This window comes from Martes martes (assembly GCF_963455335.1).
Source record: "Martes martes genome assembly, chromosome: 11".
Taxonomy (NCBI): Eukaryota; Metazoa; Chordata; class Mammalia; order Carnivora; family Mustelidae; genus Martes; species Martes martes.
This window is the reverse complement of record NC_137899.1, coordinates 55,320,701-55,342,110: the sequence shown is the minus strand read 5'-3', so window position 1 is coordinate 55,342,110 and position 21,410 is coordinate 55,320,701. Positions and strand designations below refer to the sequence as shown.

The following is a 21,410-nucleotide window of genomic DNA, read 5'->3' as shown; positions in this document are numbered from 1 at the left end:
TGGCAGATAAACATAAGAGGAATCTGGGGGGAAAAAAGACTCTGATAGGTTTAAACTCCTAAGAAACTAGAGTAATGGTCATAAAAACAGGAATTTATGAAACCAAGCCTGATACCTCCCCTGCCCCCCATATAAAGAACGTGGAATTGGAAATTGATTTTGGACAATGAAATGTTGAAGGGCAAGGAGAAACACCGTAAACTGGAAAAAATGAAGCCCCCCCACCCCCACCCCGGACCAATGAAATCAACCAGGATACAGCAGAACGAGACAACAGATTGAAAATAAAAGATTTCAGGTAGGTAAATACAATGAAGACAACGGGGGAAGGCAGTATTGAGAGAGAGCTAAGAATTTTTCAGAGTGGAGGCAACAGGTAGACAAACCTACACATTTACAACCACACGGTACTAATGGGGATATGTTTAAAAGTCCACACCTAAATAAAGGAGTAAAGTTGCAGAACATCAAAGATGAAGAGAAAAATGTTAAAAATGTCCCAGAGAAAAGATTTGTTGTGAAGTGATGACAGGTACATTTACAGTCTCAATGGCTATTATAAATGCCAGCAAACAATGGAGTTACCAAACCACAGGGCTGAGAGAAAATCATGGTATCCTAGAATTGTACATGTAGGTAAACTATGGAGCAAGAGTGAAGAAAATTCAGACACACAAAGAGCCTTGTTTACTCCCCACCACATAAGCTGAAAGCCCTGTTGTGTATCTTATCCTTTAGCAGGTAAGAGGGCCCAGAACAAAGGAGCCCAGAATGAGATATAAAAAGCAACAATGAACAAAAAAATCAATATATGTTGTTAAAGTGAAAATAATTGACTAAAAACAAAACGGGAATACTATGGTTTAAAGTAAGGTTGAATTTCAGTTGCAGACCAGAAGAGGCTGATGTTCAGAGGGAGGTTAAAAGTGTTGACTTTACATTGTGTTAGAAAAATCAAGTGTGTAGGTTACAATGTAAAGTGTCTCTGCTAAAATAACAGGAACTGTACAGGGATAAATATGGAATAAAGAAAACTATTAGGGGGCACCTGGGTGACTCAGTTGGACATCTGACTCTCGATACCTGCTCTGGTCTTGATCTCAGGGTCCTGAGTTCAAGACCCACATCGGGCTCCACACTGGGCATTGAGCCTACCTTAATAAAGGAAAAGTCAGGGGAGGGGAGAGGAACCCAGACAAACTGACAGAAGCTGGAAAAAAATTGGGATAGATGAAAAATACAGAAATCAGAAGGCACAAAATAAGACGGAAGTGACTCCAAAAGTTACCATTATTACAAAATTTAAGTGTAATATAAATATTTTTAATTGGAAATAAAAAATCTGATTTTGGACATCCATAGCGTTTACAGAAATCCAGTGAATAGCTCTGTTCACTCTTCCCCACCATGGTTATTGGCTGCCATCTGTGTCCCTTCCACATTGCCCCTTCCATTATGTTTGCACACGTCCCACACAACCAACACCTGGCTGCCTGGATGGCAGTTCCAAGGTGCAGTCATTTGAAAATTTTTCTGAAGATTCTGTTTTTTTAAGTAATCTCTACACCCAACATGGGGCTTGAACTCACAATCCAAGAGTTGCATGCTCTATCAACCGAGCCAGCCAGGTGCCCCTCATGTGGAATTCTGATGGAACTTTCCAGTTTAAGGCTCAGAGGAGCATTCTGGTTCACGGAAAAAAGACGGGAAAGGGTGAAAAAAAAATTCCGGTACCAGAGAATATAGAATAGAGAGAATCTTTGAAACTTTCTATGTTGACTACAAAAGCCAAGGAGCAGTTGGAGAGAGCACTGGCCATCAGGGAACCATGAATTTCGATCCTGGAATCTGGAACACCTCTGCACTCACAACCATACACCCAAGCAGTCAGCTTTCCTGTATACTCAACTAGAATCTTTTTTGTTGTTGTTTTTTTAACAGATTTCATTCATTTATATGCCAGAGAGAGAGAGAGCATAAGCAGGGAGAGCAGCAGGCAGAACAGGTGGAGAAGCAAGGAACCTGATGTGGGACTGGATCTCACGGTGCTGGGATCTTGACCTGGGCCAAAGGCAGCTGCTGAACCTACTGAGCCACCCAGGCGCCCCTCTACTATAATCTTTTCAAAGTTAGCTATGAGATGGCAGTTGGTAACCACTAGCTTAGAAAATAAGCATATGAAATAATAGGAAAGCAAACTCAAGTTGCCTCCCATGGCCATTTAAATAATAATGAAGGAATGGTTACCTGCATTTTCCTGATGCTAAACTGAGACACTAGGAAGATCAGGTATTTCGTCCAAGATCAAACAACTCCTAAGGAAGGGGCAGCATGTGACTCTTGCTTTGACCTTAACTTTTCACTGATCCTTGCCTTTAAAGCAACACATGGAAAAGACTCCAGTGAAATTGGTGGTGCACCGTTGGCACAACCACAGGCCAGTAAACTCAGCAAGTACACTCTTCATAGCTGCTCCGACAGGACAGGAATGAGAACACCGAGCCAGCAGCCAGGCAGATACCAGCGGGGGAGGGGGGGGGAGGGGGGCTGCGAGGGGCAACTCACCACTGCGCCAGGCCGTACGTGGATGGATAAGCCAGTCTACTCCAAGTGTCTGGGACAGTGTCGTAACTCAGCTGGGACTGCTGGGCTTCCATCTCAGGAGAGAACGGCAGCTCCCCCTGGCACGGAGAAGAGAGGTCACACAGTCAATGTCCTCGGACGTGGGGAAGCTTTTAAACTTACCACTTTTAAACTTGTAAACTTACCTTGCAACCAAGGTCTAACTGTTGAAGCGACACACGGATTTCCTGCAGGAGAATATTCATCCTTTCACACTCTTGGAAGCAAACAAGAACATAGGGGCTTCTGTTGGAGCTTTTTTGCATTATCTCCGCCATGTTGAACTCTTCTGGAAGTTTCTCCAAAATGTCATCCAAGACATTCCTAACCTTAAATCATTAACACACAAGATTTAGCTCCTCTGTGTTTCATTTTTAGTCACAGGAACCACGCCCTTGACTTTTCAAAGAAGTCCCAGAATATATTCCACCACTCCCAAAGATGCCTGCTAATGCATCTACTCCCTGGAGATGGGCGGACACGCACTGTGGAAGAGCTCAACTACCTCTGCATCAAGGCAGCCCCTCCCCTTCTGTAGATCCCACCAGAAAGGAGCTACTCTTTGTCTGCAGTTGATTCACTGTCAGCATTTAGGGAATCGAAGAACTGTCATCATCTATGTTTCACTTGTATGCAAAGACGGAATCAGAGGAAGTAGAATCCCAACATTTAGGTACTATATTTGGTAATCTTCTGCTAATTAAAAAAGAAAAAAAAAAAGACATTTGAAAAGTCACATGAACCAAAAATGCCCTTTAGGCTTGACCTAATTCTGGTAGAGTCTATGATGTGGCTCTCCCAACTGACATAGCCTAAAATTTTAGGAGCAATTTGGATCTGCATTTCTAATACCAAAGGAGCCTCTTTGTCTTCTTTAATTACTGCCTTGAAGAAATAAAAGATTTATAAATTAAAGATGTGAAAATGTATGTAGTACTTCAATGTACATATTTTTTTTTTCATCTTTTACTGAACTGGGGAAAACCAACGAATACTTAAAATGGACAAAAGATTTACGAGTATTGCCTGTCTTCAGCCTCAGGCAGCTTTCACTCTTTCCTTGCTTTCTTGCACTACTGACTGTGGTTCTGACAGCCTAATCCCAAATTGCTTTAGCACCCTGGCAGGTTATTTTTCAGGTCCTGAAATCTTAAACTCACCTGCAGCATCTGTAGAAAGAATGAAACAGTATAGTAGGCAGGTTAGAATGGCTAACCTATAGTAGCTTAGGTTAGAATGGCTTTTGGAATTAGCTAGAGTTTGGTTTCCTTCATTGGCTCTTTCTAGCAGTCCGACAAGTCCCCTAAACTTAATTCTGGACTAGGGATCCTGATACTACTTGGAGCTATTGAGGATTAAGTGGCTTATTTGTAAAGCACGTCCTTTACTGCCTAGCATATAGTAAGCCTCCAAAAGAGTCATTGCCACAATCTGTTTGCCTGTTCACTGTGTTGAGGCATCTACAGATCATTTGCTTCGCAGTTTCTGGTTTAATGGTCGACTTCTTTTTTGGAAAGATCAAAGCCACAAAACTAAATGAAGACTTCATCCAACTCTCTGCTTCTATTAATAGAAAAAATAGAAAGCTTTTTCCAAATGGATGAATGTTTCCTTTTTTATCTTGAAAAAAACAAAACAAAACAACAGGGGCGCCTGGGTGGCTCAGTGGGTTAAAGCCTCTGCCTTCAGCTAGGGTCATGATCCCAGGGTCCTGGGATCAAGTCCTGCATCAGGCTCTCTGCTCAGCAGGGAGCCTGCTTCCCCCACTTCCCCCCGCCGCCTGCCTGCCTCTCTGCCTCTCTGCCTGTGATCTCTATCAAATAAATAAATAAAATCTTAAACAAAGAGGTCTAACAATCATACAAGGAAAATGTTAGTATATAGAATAAAACACCCCACAACAAATTCTAAAGCCTCTAAATGACAACCCAGGGCCTCAGCAAATGGCCCTATTTCAAGAAATAATACGAAAATTCCTCAGATCTCACCATAATTAAATCTGATGGTTAGTGTGTTCCAACAACCTGAATCCTTGTCAGTCGAATCCTGATTAAATTGTGAGGGAAATGAGGGCTAATTTATCTGGGGGGAAAATAAACTAAATGTAAAACCAAATAAGACTTGATGTCTGTTTCTCATCCCTGTCATTCTAGAACAATACATACCTTCAAAAGAATAATGCCAAAAGAAAAGAGAAATAATGCCAATCTCCCAAGATAATGTAAAAAAGACACCATAACAAAATGACAGAGCCAAAAACACAGCGTGAAAGGCAAGTCACAGATTTGGAGATGTTTGCAATACAGCCATCTGACAAAGGATGTACAACGAGAATAGAATCCTTACAAATCTGTAAGAAAAACACTGACAGCTAAGAAATGGGCAAGCAGCTGGAATAAGCACTTCATATAAGATTACATCTAGATGGCCAAGGTCATAGGAAAAGATGCTCAGCCTTAGTCCTTGACTAAGGAATGCAGAGTTAAAACCAGAATGAATTAGTACCGCTAACAGAACCCCAAGGACGGAGAGCAAGTGAAATGTGCACAGTGCTGGCGGGAGTGTAAGTGGTACAAACACTTCTCAAAACTGTTAGGGAATATCTACTGAAGCTACACCTTACACCCCACAATCCAGCCGTTCCACTTCTGAGGAAAGGGGGTGAGGAATATTGGGGAACAGCTCTGGGAGTTGTTTGTACTGGTTGACAAAAGACTCCAAGAATGTTCATGGCTGTGATAAGCCAAAACAGTGAAAGACTAGAAATAACCCAAACACCCATCTACTATAGAACGAATAAAGCATGAACTATATACTCATACAATAGAATACTAGACAACAGTGAGTCACTGGTCCACGAAACAATATGGACGAATCTCATAAACGTAACATGGAGTGAGAGGGGCTGCATGTGCATCAGGACGTACTGAAGGAACGCATCCATTTGACACGGAAACAGAGGCAAAGCTCGTCTATGCTGATAGAGGTCAGGTTTGGGCAGAGGCAGAGGGATAGACTGAACCCAAGTGTTGGAAATGTTAAGTATTTTCACCTGGGTGGTGATTATATGGGTCTATGGAAAGGGAAAAAGCCATCGAGTGGTCCACTTAGATCAGTACACTCACTGTGCATATGTTACAGTGCAACAGAAAACAGAGACCGCCTACCTTCTCTTCCGCAGACTGCCCCAGCTCCTCACTGACGAGCGCATTCCTGGGCTGCAGCTCCAGCAACGTTCTGAAGAGCGTGTTGGACATCACCGTCAGGAGTTCCAGCTCAGCGTTTGGGTGGAGGCCGTACAGTGCCGGGCTTTCTGGAGGCAGCTTCTCCTCTATGTACTGATGGTAGCCTGAGTAATCTAGGTTAGGTGGGGCTGCAAATCCTGGTGCCAGCATGAACTCCTCCTCAATCTTCAACCACAAAGGGAAAAAGTCCGTTATGACAAGTCTAAATGGAAATCACCCTAAGCATCCTAAGACACTTTACACTCTTGGTAGGAATGTCCAGCGCAATGCTGGATGGGGAGCAGGCTCTCTAAAGTGTTTCATGATGCTTTTGGAACCCCTCTTTTTGCCCCGTGGAGGGCACCAGGCTGACCTCTGGTGGGGGCGGGGAGGTGGGGAGTCCAAGGAACACACGTGAATCCTTGCCCCAGAAGACGGAGTCTACAGTTTGCTTGGGGCAACAGGATCCACGCACACGAAGGGCCGACTGGGTTCTGACCCATCTACTGCGTGATCACCCCATCACATGCTCCCTGTCAGTGACTGTCCCAAACCTCTGCAAACATACTGCAGAGAGAAACTGAGACTCAGAGTAATCCCTCCCGCCCTCCCAGGCAAGAGGTCTGATTTACATCTTCATTCTGCACGCACTTTCTATGACTCTCTAGACTTTGCTTTCCAAATGTACATACTTTTCCACAATACTGCTTCGAATTATTTGATATGTGATACATATGCATGTTTTAAACACAGTTACACGTACATATACTGAAAAACAGGACTGTACTCATGTAACATTGTACAGGGCAGAATATACAAAGAATCCTATCAGTGCTGCCTCCTTACCTTTGAGCTACTCGGGGCAGAGCCAGTGTTGCTCATCTCAAGATCCACAGACCCTGGGACAGCTGCTGGCACATACTGGTGCTCACTGAATGAGGCACAAGTGCCTAACGAATGGAAGGCTGGCATGATGAGGCATTGATCATGCCCATATCATTAAGGCTGGAGCAGTGGGTAGACATTCCGTGTAGAGGAAGGTTGTTTTTTTTTTTTTAAGATTTTTTTTTTTATTTATTTGACAGACAGAGATCACAAGTAGGCAGAGAGGCAGGCAGAGAGAGAGGAGGAAGCAGGCTCCCCACTGAGCAGAGAGCCTGATGCGGGACTTGATCCCAGGACCCTGGGATCATGACCTGAGCCGAAGGCAGAGGCTTTAACCCACTGAGCCACCCAGGCGCCCTAGAGGAAGATTCTTAACAAAGACAATGTGAGGAGCAGCACCAAACCTGGACATGTGAACGCGGTTCCTCAAAACGTAACAAAACAATTTATGCACTTGGTTTTCTCACCAACCATAAACACAGCCGAGTGCTTAGAATTTTCTAGATCACTCAGCATCATCTCAAATCTTTTCCCAATTGTTTTTTTAATTCCCAGGGGCCATAACCACCTCTGTTTTCATTTTCCCAATCTCTCTTGCTATAAATTCTGTCTCAATATGCTTAAATGTACAGTGGGATGCTTTAAAAACCGCTCACCGAATGTAGCTCCTTTGTGCCTGGATTTTCTAAATCATTTTCTGAAATTGGGGTTCCTCTAATTGTGTATGTTATGCCATCTGGTCCCCTCACTCTCACCTGGAGACAAAGTAGATATTCCCAGATTGTTACTAGATACTACGTACTCACCACCTAGTGTAGCCTAACAAGCCTCTGGAGTGTAAAAGTTTCATCTACCCTAGTTCTTAAGAAACTCCCAGTCTGATGAAGACAAAGGAAGTGATTTTCTACACAACCAAGTCAGCTGTGAGTACTGACAGTTTGTTCCTTCTCAGACCTGCCATCGCTGGTTTCCCAGAGGGCCCGTGTCCTTACAGACGATGCTCAGTGGCTGGCCGTGAATTCCAGAAGGCGTTTTAAATATTTGAGTTGGCAGGGGCGCCTGGGTGGCTCAGTGGGTTAAAGCCACTGCTTTCGGCTCGGGTCGTGATCCCAGGGTCCTGGGATCAAGTCCCGCATCAGGCTCTCTGCTCAGTGGGGAGCCTGCTTCCTCCTCTCTCTCTGCCTGACTCTCTGCCTGCTTGTGATCTCTGTCTGTCAAATAAATAAATAAAATTAAAAAAAAAAACTTTAAATATTTGAGTTGGCACTTGTTTTGCACGAGGAAGAGTTCCAAGTTGCGCTACTCTTTGATTTCGTGAGAAACAGGAGCAACTTGGACCATCCCCCGCCGGTATCTGTTAGCGCGGTTTATTTCACTCATTTTTCTGTACTTTCTGTCATGTCATTTTTAGAAATCAGACTAATCCATTTCTTTTTCCTTTAAAGAGTTCATGTATTTATTTGAGAGACAGTGCACACACACACACAAGCAGAGGGAAGGGCAGAGGGAGAGGGGGAAACAGGCTCCCTGCTGAGCAGAGGGCCCGACGCAGGGCTCGATCCCAGGACCCTGGGATCATGACCTGAGCTGAAGGCAGATGCTTAACTGCCTGAGCCACCAGGATCCCTAAGAATAATCCATTTCACTCTCACCTGTTCAAGGTGACCGAAACAAAACTAGGGGGGAGATTTCAACTTGTATTATTAGTCTATGAGATAATTTAGTCAAAACAGAGATATGGGCACAAAATACAAATAATGAAGCCATAAATTAGAATACATATATACAAACCAGACTTTAGTCCCTGCAAACAAGGACTTGATCTTCCCTGTAAGGGCTCACTAGACTGTTGAAAGAGATGTTAAAAGCCAGTTAAATCGTCCTTCTGTTAAAGACAGAAAGTTAACAACAGAGTTTCAAGCAAAGAAACCAAAAAGTGGAACCACTTCGAAATGTTAAAATGCCATGGGGACTGGAAGGAGCAAGGAGGGCCTGCTCCTGTAGTGCTGGTGGGAACGCAAATGGTCTGTACTTTCTGGAGAAACAGTTAAGCAGTCTTTTTACAAACACGGGAAGAGTGCCTTTTATATGTTCGTTAAAGAGCAAAACACAAGAAAACCACAATGGAAAGGCAAGGGCTTGAGGTTTCTGGTCAGCCAGACGTGGTGCAGTTCCCATCCCTGAGTGGGCTGGTGGCTGGAGGCCTTAAAATATGGCAGTTTATCTGAGTTTCAGTCTCATCAGTGAAATGTCACTCTTACTAGCGACCTAATGATCATGACTGGGAATTTAATGACCATATACGCAAACAGCTAGGCATGTAAGTAGGCTTTGATGTTAGTTTGGGTCTTTTCTGTGTCCTAGGAATAGACATGATTATTTCAAGTATATTCTGATTTCCTGGGAGGAAACACAACCTGAGGAATGTTCCACTGTACATTCCTACTATGATGTCAAACAGGCAAAGTTCGAAAAATAAGTCTTTGTTCATGTAGGTGTTTACGTGTTCTCTTTCTCCTTTAAGAAAACTGTAAAGGGACATAGTGAAAAGAAGGGCCATCTGTACCCAAATGTTCATGGCAGCAATGGCCACAGTTGCCAAACTGTGGAAAGAGCCAAGATGCCCTTCAATGGACAAATGGATAAGGAAGATGTGGTCCATATATACAATGGAGTATTATGCCTCCATCAGAAAGGATGAATACCCAACTTTTGTATCAACATAGATGGGACTGGAGGAGATTATGCTGAGTGAAATAAGTCAATCAGACAGTCAATTATCATATGGTTTCACTCACTTGTGGAGGATAAGGAATAACATGGAGGACATTAGGAGAAGGAAAGGAAAAGTGAGTTGGGGGAAATTGGAGGGGGAGACAAACTATGAGATACTGTGGACTCTGAGAAACAAACTGAGGGTTTTGGAGGGGAGGGGTGAGGGTTGGGGGTTAGGGTGAGCCTGGTGGTGAGTATTAAGGAGGACATGTATTGCATGGAGCACTGGGTGTGGTTGCATAAACAATGAATCTTGGAACACTGAAAAAATTATATTAAATTAAAAAAAAAAAAAAAGAAAAAGAAAACTGTAAAGGTTTCCATGTACTCAAGGAGCTCTGTGAATCCTGGTTCTGAATCCCTCCCCACCCAAGGCTTTTATGAAAATCTGCTGCTTGGTGATGGGGCCAGAAGAGTAGAGCTCTCTGCATGCGGACCTTTGGGGGAGGATATTTGAGGAGGTTATTGTTACTCCTCAAAGCGTCAATAATTCTAAAGAGACATTTCTCTAAAGAATATAAATGAATTGCCAATAAGCACATGAAAAGATGCTCAGCATTCTTAGTGTCTAGAGGAATGGCAACCAAAACCACAACGAGGTACCACTTCACACCTACCAGGATGGCTTAAGGAAAAAAAAAAAAAAAGGATAACAAGAGTGTCAGCAGAGATGTGGAGAGTGTAGAACCTGGAACCTGATACGCTGCTGGTGGGGATATAAAATGGTGCATCCACTTTGGAAAAATCATATGGCAGTTCCTTAAAATGTTAAACAGAGTTACCTTATGATCCGACAATTTCAATCCTAGGTATACACCCAAAGGAAATGCAAATGTATGTCCACACAAATGCCTGTTCATAAATGTTCATTAGCAGCATTACTGCCAATAGCCAAAAAATAGAAACAACCCAAATGTCCATCAGCTGATGAATGGATAAAGAAAATGGTGCATACAATGGAATATGATTTGGCCATAAAAAGGAAACAGTGACATACACTATAGCATAGATGAACCTTGAAAACATTATATTAAATGAAAGGTAGGAAATACAGAAGGTTGTATATCATTCTATTTACGTAAAATATCCAGAACAGGCAAACCCAGAGACAAAAAGTAGATGAGTAAGTAGTTGCCCGGGGCTGGGGAGTGGGGGAGAGGATGGTGGGTGACTCCTAATGGGTATAGGGTTTTCTGTGTGGGGTGACGAAGTGTCTAAAACAGACTGTGGTGACGGCATAGCTGTGAATATGCCTAAAGCCTTTGGATTATCCAAGTGGAACTGGTAAACTTCTGTTTGAATTTGTCTCAATAAAGTTATTTGAAAAAATTAATGGCACTGTGCTCAAAGAGAATGAGACTCCGTATCATGCCCCGCCCCCCAAAATCATCAAGCATTTGAAGTCATTTTTACAGAAATCAGTGTCAGGCGCAATTATTAGGCACTGGGAAAGCCAGCATCCCTCCTGACTCTGGAGGACTATGGTCCTTCTTACATTTTGCTTTCTGGCATTTAATAAAAGCCCCACCTCTTCTGCTGCCTCTCCAAGTGGTCTTGCTTAGTTCAGCCCCCAGCTCAGTCTGAGTCTAAACACGTGCATTTGCCCTTCACCTTTTGAGTAAAAAATGTCATGGACCCAAAGTGCTGTAAGGGATTTAAATTCTATCATCATGAGGTCTTCAGAGCTGACAGGTACCGGAGTGATTTTCTAGACAGTATCTTCATTTTGTAAATCAATAAACTGAGGCACAAGGATGTCCTGCACAAAACTGGACAGCAAGTTAGTGGCAGAACAAGAACCTAGAGCTCCCGGATTGCCCGGTTTTGTTCATGGCAGCCCCCTGGGCGCCCACCGCGCAAAGCACAGACATGAGTCAGTGGATCAGTGCCCTGCGCTCCAGATACTGCAAATAGATCAGCATCCCAACCAATGCGGCATGGGGCAGACATAGCCTGCAGTCCGTGCAGTCTGACTGCGAGCTCGAATCCTGGTTTAGCTACTCACCAACTATCTGACCTCTGGGAATCTGGGTTTCTTCTCTGATTACGTGGGATATTAATACCTACTTGGCAGGATGATGGTGTAGCCCGGAAAAAACACATATGAGATGTGGAGTGCTGACCCCCGGCACAGAGCAAGTGTTTAATAAATTGTTTCCATTGTTATAATCACAGATTAAATCTAGCCAAGTATGCAAGAGATAGCATGAAAACTTAAAAAAGCTTAATAATAAAAGACCTTCCAATTATTAAGCATGTTGTTCTAATGCTGCACCAATGTTTAAACCTAACAACAAACCTATGAAATGGGCCATTCTTGTTCAGTAGATGAAACTGAGGCTCAGGGGAGGGGCCTACAATAAAAGCAAATACAAGGAGAATTGAGTGCAAACCCTAGGTTTTTTTTTTTAAGATTTTATTTATTTGACAGAGAGAGAGAGAGAGATCACAAGCAGGCAGAGAGGCAGGCAGAGAGAGAGGGAGAAGCAGGCTCCCTGCGGAGCAGAGAGCCCGATGTGGGGCTCGATCCCAGGACCCCAAGGATCATGACCTGAGCTGAAGGCAGGGGCTTAACCCACTGAGCCACCCAGGTGCCCCCTAGTATTGTTTTTTATCTCAAAGCCCAGCCTCCTAATGGTTACTTTGTATTACCAGAAGAGTTTTTAATATATGATGACCTTCAGATGACCTGACACCTTATTTTCCAAAGGTAATTTTCTGTGTTACTCATTTAGCATTGCCAAGTGCATGCTTTAGGTGAGAGAATAATATTAATAAATAATTCCCTACCTCTTGCCGGAGACCTGGGAGGCACACTGCCGTCAGGGAACCCTCTCCCAGGGTCGCTGTCACTTATCCAGCAAGAAACCCACCCATCCCCCTCACAGGACAACACCATGAAGGCATTCTGGGCAGAGCTTTAAATTCCACACCATTAATGAGTTGCTTTTCTGATTATGGTTCAGTGCAACCAGAGGTACTAATTTCTAAATAAGTTAACCAACATGAGGGGCGCCTGGGTGGCTCTATAGTTAAGCATCCGCCTTTGGCTCAGGTCATGATCCCAGTGTCTTCGGGTCAAGCCCAGCATCTGGCTCCCTGCTCAGCAGGGAGCCTGCTTCTCCCTCTCCCACTCCCCCTCTTGTGTTCTCTCTCTCCTTACTGTGTCTCTGTCAAATAAATAAATAAAATCTTAAAAAAAAAAAAAAAACCAACATGAGAAGTGGTGAAAAGATGTCCTGCAGATGCACAGGTGTTAGATCAAGCTCCTGAAACAAGCAGCAAGAGTGGGACACATCTACAAGAGAACAGAGTAACTGGGATGTTGCAGTGTTTTTCTGACACCAAGTAGCAAGGGTTTGAACTTCCTCTGTTGAGCTGAGAAGTGTCCGGGGAGGAAGCCAGACGGCAAAGGAAGCATTTTGAGCCTGAAAACATCAGCAGAGCTGCACGGGAGGGTAGATACCTACGTTTCTAAAGGGCTCACCCACACTCCGCTGCTGCCCCTCTGTGTTCATTGTACCGCTGTTTGAACGGTAGTTCAGACTTGGGAAGGTTAATGGACTGTCTAGTTTAGCAACAGTCATTCACTCCCTGTCCTCAGGCCCGAGCCAGAGAGGGAACACCAGCATGAGCTTCTCACTCTGCCCTGTGACCTCCACCACCGCTTGGAGAAATCAACCTCTGTAAAGGTCGCGCGCCTGAAACTGTTTAGCTTTCCCATCTCCATGGTAACCTGCTCCCAGACCTCTTCTGAGGAGGGACTTCCAATTGTAGTAAATTGAGAGTGTCTCTCTGACCTGTGAAATCCTGCTCATTAGAACTAAGGAAAGACTGGGAGACTCATGGCAAAGGAAACAAATAATGATCACGTGGCAGGAAAGGTGGTTGGTTTTGTTTTTTTTTGGTTTTTTTTTTACATTGTCCCCAAATTGTTTAACATTATTAAAAGTAGTAAAAAACAAAATCTGTCCTCAGTTTTCTGTATTAGACAACAGATAATACACATTTTCTATTACATGATTATTTACTTCTCAAAATGGACTTGAGGGGGGCACCCGGGTGGCTCAGTGGGTTAAGCCGCTGCCTTCGGCTCAGGTCATGATCTCAGGGTCCTGGGATCGAGTCCCGCATCGGGCTCTCTGCTCAGCAGGGAGCCTGCTTCCCCCCCCCTCTCTCTGCCTGCCTCTCTGTCTACTTGTGATCTCTCTCTGTCAAATAAATAAATAAAATCTTTAAAAAAAAATGGACTTGAGGAAGGTGATCAAAAACTACATAATACTTTAATGAGATGAAGTTCTCAGAGAAATTATCAACAGGAGGTTGCTTAAACAATGAAAAAATATGTACTACTTTGTTATTTTTTATAGTCCTTAGCATATTTGCATTTTAAAGCTTATATTTAGGGGCACCTGGGTGGCTCAGTGGGTTAAAGCCTCTGCCTTCGGCTCAGGTCATGATCTCGGGGTCCTGGGATCAAGCCCCACATCAGGCTCTCTGCTCAGCGGGGAGCCGGCTTCCCCCACCCTCTCTCTGCCTGCCTCTCTGCCTACTTGTGATCTCTGTCAAATAAATAAATAAAATCTTTTTAAAAAAATCAAGCTTATATTTAAATTCCGGTTAATTAACGTATCATGTAGAATTAGTTTTAAGTGTACAATACAGATTCAACACTTCCATACATCCGCCCTGCTCATCACAAGTGCCCCCCTATCCCCATCACCTATTTCACCCATCCCCCATCCACCTAAACCATCAATTTGTTCTCTGTAGAGAAGAGGCTGTTTCTTGGTTTGCTTCTTTTCCCCCATTTCTGCCTTTCTTTTGTTAAATTCCACATGTGTGAAATCACATGGAATCACTTGTCTTTCTCTGACTTACTTCGTTTGGAATTATACCCTCTAGCTCCATCCATGTCCTTGCACATGGCAAGATCCCTTCATTTTTATGGCTAACAGCCCATTGTGATTTAGACACCACTGCTTCTTTATCCACTGGATGGACACTTGGACTGTTGCCACAATGTGGCAATTGTAGATAATGCTGCTATAAACATCGGGGTTCATGTGTTCCTCTGAATTAGTGTTTTTGTATTTTCTGGGTAGATTCTTAGTAGTGCAATTGCTTGATCATAGGGGAGTTCCCCCCCCCAACATTTTATTTATTTATTTGAGAGAGAGTACATGAGCAGGGGAGAGGGAGAGAGGGAGAAGGAGAGGGACAAGACGACTCCCTGCTGAGCAGGGAGCCTGCTATGGGGCTCAATCCCAAGACCTCGAGATCACAACTAGAGCTGAAGTCAGGCCACCCAGGTGCCCCCCATGGGGTAGTTCTATTTTTAACATTTTTGGGAAAACTTCCTACTATTTTCCAGAGTGGCTGTACCAGCATGCATTCCCACCAACCATACTGGAGGGTTCCCCTTGCTCCCCATCCTCATCAACATCTGTTGTTTCTTGTGTTGCTGATTTTAGCCATTCTGACTGGTGTGAGGTGGTAGCTCATTGTAGTTTTGATGTGTGTCTCCCTGATGAGGAATAATGTCGAGCATCTTTCCATATGTCTGTTGGCCATTGGTATGTCTTCTTTGGAAAAATGTCGATTCATGTCTTCTGCCCAATTTTCAGTTGGATTATTTGTTTTTTGAGGGCTGAGTTTTAGAAATTCTTTATATATTCTGGTAACTACTAACCCTTAATCAGACATATCACTTGCAAATATCTTCTCCCATTCCATAGGCTTTTGGTTTTATTGAATGTTTCCTTCCTGTGCAGGAGCTTTTTGTTTTGATAAAGTCTCAATAGTTTATTTTTGCTTTTGTTTCTCTTGCCTCAGGATGCCTATTAGAAAGATGTTGCTCTGGCTGATGTCAAAGAAGTTACCCGGCACACTTTACACATAGTTGATATCCTGTTCAAGTGTGAAAAGAGATGTAGGGCACCCTGTGTTTCCACGAAATAGGCAATGGCCATGACCTCCAAGGGTTACTCCTATGATTCAGTCAGTTTCTGTGAGGGTCCTTTGCCTGGGCGTGGAACATGAGGACACACACAGAAATCAGCGAGGAGGTCTTACTGAAACAGATTCGGATTTCACAGATCTGAGATGGGGCCCCACACTCTGCATTTCTGGGGCACCTGGGTGGCTCATTGGGTTACGCCTCTGACTCTCGGTTTCGGCTCAGGACATGATCTCATGGGTCCAGAGATGGAGCTCCGTATCGGGATTCGTGCTTAGCAGAGAGTCCGCTTGAAGAGTTTCACTCCCTGCCCCTCCCCCGACTCACATGCCTGCATGCTCTCTTTCTCTCAAATAAATAATCAATCTTAAAAAAAAAAAAAAAAAAAAAGACTCTTCATTTATAACAAACTTCCAAACTCCGTGACAGTGGCAAGTATATACTTACAAAAGGCCAAGATTCCTCAGTAATATTTAAGAAGCATTTATACAGTGAAATTATTTTAAAAAATTCTTAATTGAGGAGCCCCTGGCTGGCTCAGCTGGTGAAGATTGTGATTCTGGATCTTGGAGTTGTGAGTACCAGCCCCATGTTGGGTGCAGAGATTAAATAAATAAAACTTAAAAAAATTTTAAAATCCTTACTAGGATTTTCTCTTCTGTAAAATGATATATAAAGTGTCTTACCAGAGATGGATTCATGAATTCTTCCAAGTACGCCCGACACAGTTTGCGATCCCAATCATCTGTGATGTGGCCTCCATACATGATCTCACCAAAGAGGTAACGGAGGTCTTCCCATGGGACCTGGAAAGGACAGCACGTAGACGTTCATTGCCAGACCCCCAGCATCTGCCTCAGAGAGGCCAATCAGCAGTACACGCCTCTCTCCAAGCACCTCTAACACCATGTTTCCCCAAATCCCCACCAACAGGAGCATTTAAAAGAGGTTCAGAAATTGTCTGGGTTTCTCTACAGAATTTCTTGACAGAATTACATTCAGGGTGTTTAAATACATTCAGTGAAAATTCACGAATGCAGATTTTAAAGCAATCATTCCTAGAACATGCCACACAGGGAAACTTGATAAATTCAAAATCTCATCCAAAAATTAGGGCCTTTGTGGTATGACACGTTTTTAGGATGTGATAGCAGGTTTTAGGATCCATTTAGGCAAATAAAGAAAACCTTATACAATCGGCAATTGGGGGATGTTTAGGATGACCTCTCCTTGTAAAAATCCAGCAAACCAAACCCCCTGCTGCAGACCAGTTTGAGGGCTTGGTTCATGGCACGACTGACCTACTCCATGACTGTTCTAAGGGTTCTGACTAATGACTGGACCATGTGGTCTTCAGGAAATACCAGTATCTCCTCTCTCTTTGGCTTAGCAGGATTTGAAGCCTCTCTCTGCTACCCTTTAGCTTCCTCAGGGTTTGCAAAACATGCCAGTCTGTGATGAAGCCTTTCCAGACAGGAACCTTTATACCCTCAGGGGCAGTAGATTGCCTCCCAACAGTTCAAGTAAAAACTTAATTATAGCCTTCGTGGGTTGCATGATGTGACAGAACAAGTAAAATTGCTTCAACTATTCCAAATGTACTGGTTACAAGTTTATTTGAATTTGAATAAATGAACCTCAAAGAGGACTTTCTTTAAAGCTGCTCTGAGGTGAGTGAGGAATTCGGGAGAAGCTAGCAGACTGAAGCAGGCTCCCAGAACCACCCCGGGGGAACCTTCCACATCACCCTTGTGAAGTGGATGGGCGACAGAGACGTCTCCGTTTCGTTTCCCTGAAGGCGGTCCGTGAGTACGGGCTGTACATTCTACCTGCGGATATGCACCGCCCTCAAGATTTTCATCAGCTAGGGCTCTATTCTTTTCAATAACTGATGCTCTTCCCCCAAATCCTGATCCTTGTTTTGATCATATACCTTCTTGGAAAGGGCATTTTGTATCACCAAACTCTGTGAACATAATCTTACTCCCAAATCTTGGTCACTGGCTTGGCCATGTGCAGTGAATGCCTTGGGTGTAGACATCCGAGAGAGGACAGAGCATTCAGAACTGCAAGCTGTGCCGTTCCTGGGATGCCAGTGGGGGCAGCAGCACAACGGGAATCACTATGGGCCACCACAGTGCTGCCAGGTCTCGGGATATGAGAGCCAGGGACAAACAGGAGTCCGCTCCTCTCTTTCTCCCCATCATTTCTACCTCGGCTCTGTACGGGACTCAGCTGAAATGGACAATAGTCCTTGTCTCAGCATCAGGGGACAGTTGTGAAGGACTTGTATAAGAGGATTAAGTGATTGTTTCACTTTCTCCAAAACTGTTATAATAGTCAATTTTACCTGCAACATTTTACACAAAATGTGTTAAGAGCAACTCAAAATATTATCCATTACGAGGATCAAAATATGCTCAAATTTTGTCTATTTAAAAAGTGATAGCTATGCGGGGACCTGGATGGCTCAGCCGGTTAAGCACCTGCATTCCGGGACTCCGGAATCAAGTCCCACATCAGGCTCCCTGCTCAGCGGGGAGTGCGCTTTTCCCTCTGCCCCTCATCCTGCTCAAGCTCTAATAAATAAATAAAAATTAAGGAAAAAATTTAGAACATGATAGATATGGAATGTTGATCATCACATACCATATTAAAGCTACTTATTTTAGATACAACTTGCTCAAAATATGTTCCTTGGGAGAACACACCCATGTTTATACACTGAGTATACCTATTCTGACAGCAGTCACCTCACCTTTGAAGCTTGAGAAGAACTTATTTGGTAACAAAAATTGTAACAATGGGTACCAAAAGAACACACAGCAACTCTCTACCCACAGAAACACAGATGAGTCATTTTAAAGGCCCTTTACAGAAAGCGTGGCCCAGGGCACAACAGCTGGTTGGACAAATGTATCTCAATTTTAACAGATTTAACGGAAAGGAAGAAGTTTCCTTTATGAAGACTAAGCCAGAAAATTCCTACAAATGGTTCTTCCTTTTTGAAATCCAATCACGGGGTTTTTAAGAGTTTACACAAATGTTCTTGATGAAGCATTCCCGTGCCCATCTGTAAAACGCATTTTAGCCATGAAATAAAATCATTCATCTACCTTTAACTTCCAATCAAGGGGAACATTACTGAGAAAGTCACAACAAGGTGGCATCCTTAATACATAATAATGACATATGCAGGAAATGCACCATTATTTATACATGTGACGCGCTGTAAATTGCTTCCATCATAAGAACTAATTGTAGTGATTATTAATGCAGTGTTATGAACTGTCAGAATTGCTGTATGTAATTACATTTGTGCAAATGCTTCATTACCTGCCTAATGAATCTGGCATATATGCACATGTAAACCACTGTTTTTGTTAACATAATGAAGGACATTTTTTTTTTTTTTTTGGCACTAAGCTGCTGATGTAGAACTGGTTTGACCTATCTTATGAAGTTCGAACCTCCACTGCTGGAAAACCTTTGATCTGGTGTATTTTCACACTTGGCAGAAGATGCTTATACAGTGTCAGCTATTTCAATAATAGCTTCAAAAGAGAAATTATGGCCCATTTGATAGTGGCCAAAGACTGACAGATTCAGTACACTGTTTGGATGAGGTTATCTGACCATCGGCACTTACGTGAGGGTTTGCCTCTAAGTAGTTGTAGAGGACGTTGGCACAAATGGTGAGATCTCCAGGACTGAAGGGATAGTTGCGGCTCCAGCCCCGGGGGCCAAACCTCAGTCTCCCAGCCACACAAGCGTGGAAGTAGCACAGAGAAAAGAGGACGCTTTTAAACTCCTGCTCCTTGGAGCACGCCTCAAGTGTATCCTGGGAGAAAAGGACAATATTTGATTACCCTTCTGCACCCCTTCCAAGGGCAAGGGGTTGCAAGTTCAATGACCTTGTAGATAACTTTGAGGGAGATCTAGGACAAGGGATACCATGCAGTTCTAAGCCCAGCTGTCCATCCTATCAGTGCATAATAGGAGACTGACCATTTGGAGCTTGCCAGTCTGTTAATTTCAGAGGAATGCTTTCACTTCGCCTCAGTTATTTTACCGAATGCTTCTAAGTTCGCTAGAAAATGACGCAATTCATTCTGAGCAGTGATGGTATTGCTTGAGATCTGAGCAGTGATGATACTGCTTGAGATCATTTTCCCCTGCAAAATTCTCCTTGAGAAATCTAGCTGACCAAAGGACCCCACCATCGTATCATCAGCGTAGCAGAATACTACTTAACCCCCAGCCCTTCATTTCCTTTGGTTTCCCAGTCATACAGGTTACCTGGGCACATGGCCACCCAACAAAAACCCATTTCCCATCTTCCCTTGAAGCCAGATGTGCCATATGACCAAGTTCTTGCCAAAAGAATGTGAGCAGAAGTGATGTGTACAATTTTCATGTCATTTACTTAAAAGGAAGTTGCTTGCCCTGGTAGTCACTCTTTTCCCTTCTCTGTGGGCTAGACATGAGGTTGACCAGACAACCAGGGAAGCTGTCAGTGAGTTCCAGGGGAGACACCTACCAGCCTGGGTGTGTGTCTGAGCTCATGAAACACAGCTGCCAGTTATATGTGCAAGAAGTCATCTTGTTGGGATCACTCTAATTCTGTAGTGTCCCCGAGCTCATATAATCATCCTGACAAATGGTTTCCTTCCAATGAACTTAGGGTAGAATTCATTGCTGGGTGGAGAGAATGGCATATGGAAGACGGGAAAACACACCCTGTAGACTAGATCTGGAACATTTTTTTGAAATTGCAGAGGGAAAATTAAATCCTAGCATGTTGTATGTTTATGGCTCCCACAGCCATAAAATTAAAAGGTGAACCACCACCATCCAATCTCTGTCTTAAAGGTGGTAGTCCTTTATTCTCAGATTCAGCAGTTCTGTGAGGCATACAAGGACGACTTCAACTGATGTTGGGCAGTAGAGGACGATAAGGCCAAAGCTGTACATTCTTCCCTTATCATTTAAAATGGCCCAATTATAGCCAGTCTACCTTTAAAATGAATCTGACAACTTGGGCCATCTACAAAGTGCATTTAGCACCTTTCAGGTGGGAGTTCAGATTTGGTCTCCCAGGCGACTTCTAGTAAAAGTCTAAACCAAACCAAGACTAGACTTGTTCCCTTGTTCTAGGACTAGAAGAAGCTTTTCAGTTTCTTTATGACTTCCTCTAATAAGAAGCCAATGTTACTACCAAATGTAGTTCTAGAAGAGGGCAGGCCATCCACAGTGTGGACCCAACTAAATCACTAGGTCATTCTAAAGCACTAGGCCATTTCTAGGTAATTTATGGGGCTTGAAGATACATAATCATTAAACATAACATTTCCACAAACATGAAATAAAAGACAAGCTCATGAAAGAAGAAAATAGAAACCATATAATTGGAATTAATCTTGAAGAATATAAAAAATGTATTAGTTTTAAATGTAAGAAATTTCTAGGAGACAAAATAGAAATATCAAACTTTTACTTCGGAATTATGATCTAACAAGTCACCTACCATCTTCCTGAACAACACAGTCCACAGAAAACCAAGGTACTACAGTAACTAAGCACATTAATTCCACAAATATTTCATATGATAGATTTAGTTTTATCCTCAGTGCTAAAAAAAAAAAAAAAAAACACTACAGTGTGGGCACCTTGGTGGCTCAGTTGGTTAAGCGTCTGACTCTTAATTTCAGCTCAGGTCATGATCTCAGGGTTGTGAGATTGAGCCCCACCACTGGGCTCTGTACTGGGTGTGAGAACCTGCTTAAGCTGGGAACCCATTTAAGATCCTCTCTTTCTCCTTCTCTCCTTCTGCCCCTCCTCCACCCCACCGCCCCCCTCAGAAAAATTACAACTTAATCCCCATTTCATTATGCTCTGATAATATAAATGCCAAATATGAATTCCAAATGAAAAAAATATGAATC

At 43.3% G+C, this 21,410-nt stretch overlaps 1 protein-coding gene across 2 annotated transcripts in view; it reads right to left on the bottom strand.

Moving 5' to 3' along the window:
* The window catches only part of DNAH11 (dynein axonemal heavy chain 11), a 331,865-nt gene that overhangs the window by 3,341 nt on the left and 307,114 nt on the right, over positions 1 to 21,410 (bottom strand). For both annotated transcript variants that reach the window (XM_080818899.1, XM_080818900.1), the window contains exons 75-79: positions 19,115 to 19,306; positions 16,152 to 16,271; positions 5,790 to 6,032; positions 2,769 to 2,951; positions 2,566 to 2,681 (exon numbers count right to left, since the gene is read on the bottom strand). In XM_080818899.1, the coding sequence (XP_080675025.1) occupies positions 2,566 to 2,681; positions 2,769 to 2,951; positions 5,790 to 6,032; positions 16,152 to 16,271; positions 19,115 to 19,306 (854 nt within the window). The remainder of the gene's footprint in view (positions 1 to 2,565; positions 2,682 to 2,768; positions 2,952 to 5,789; positions 6,033 to 16,151; positions 16,272 to 19,114; positions 19,307 to 21,410) is intronic.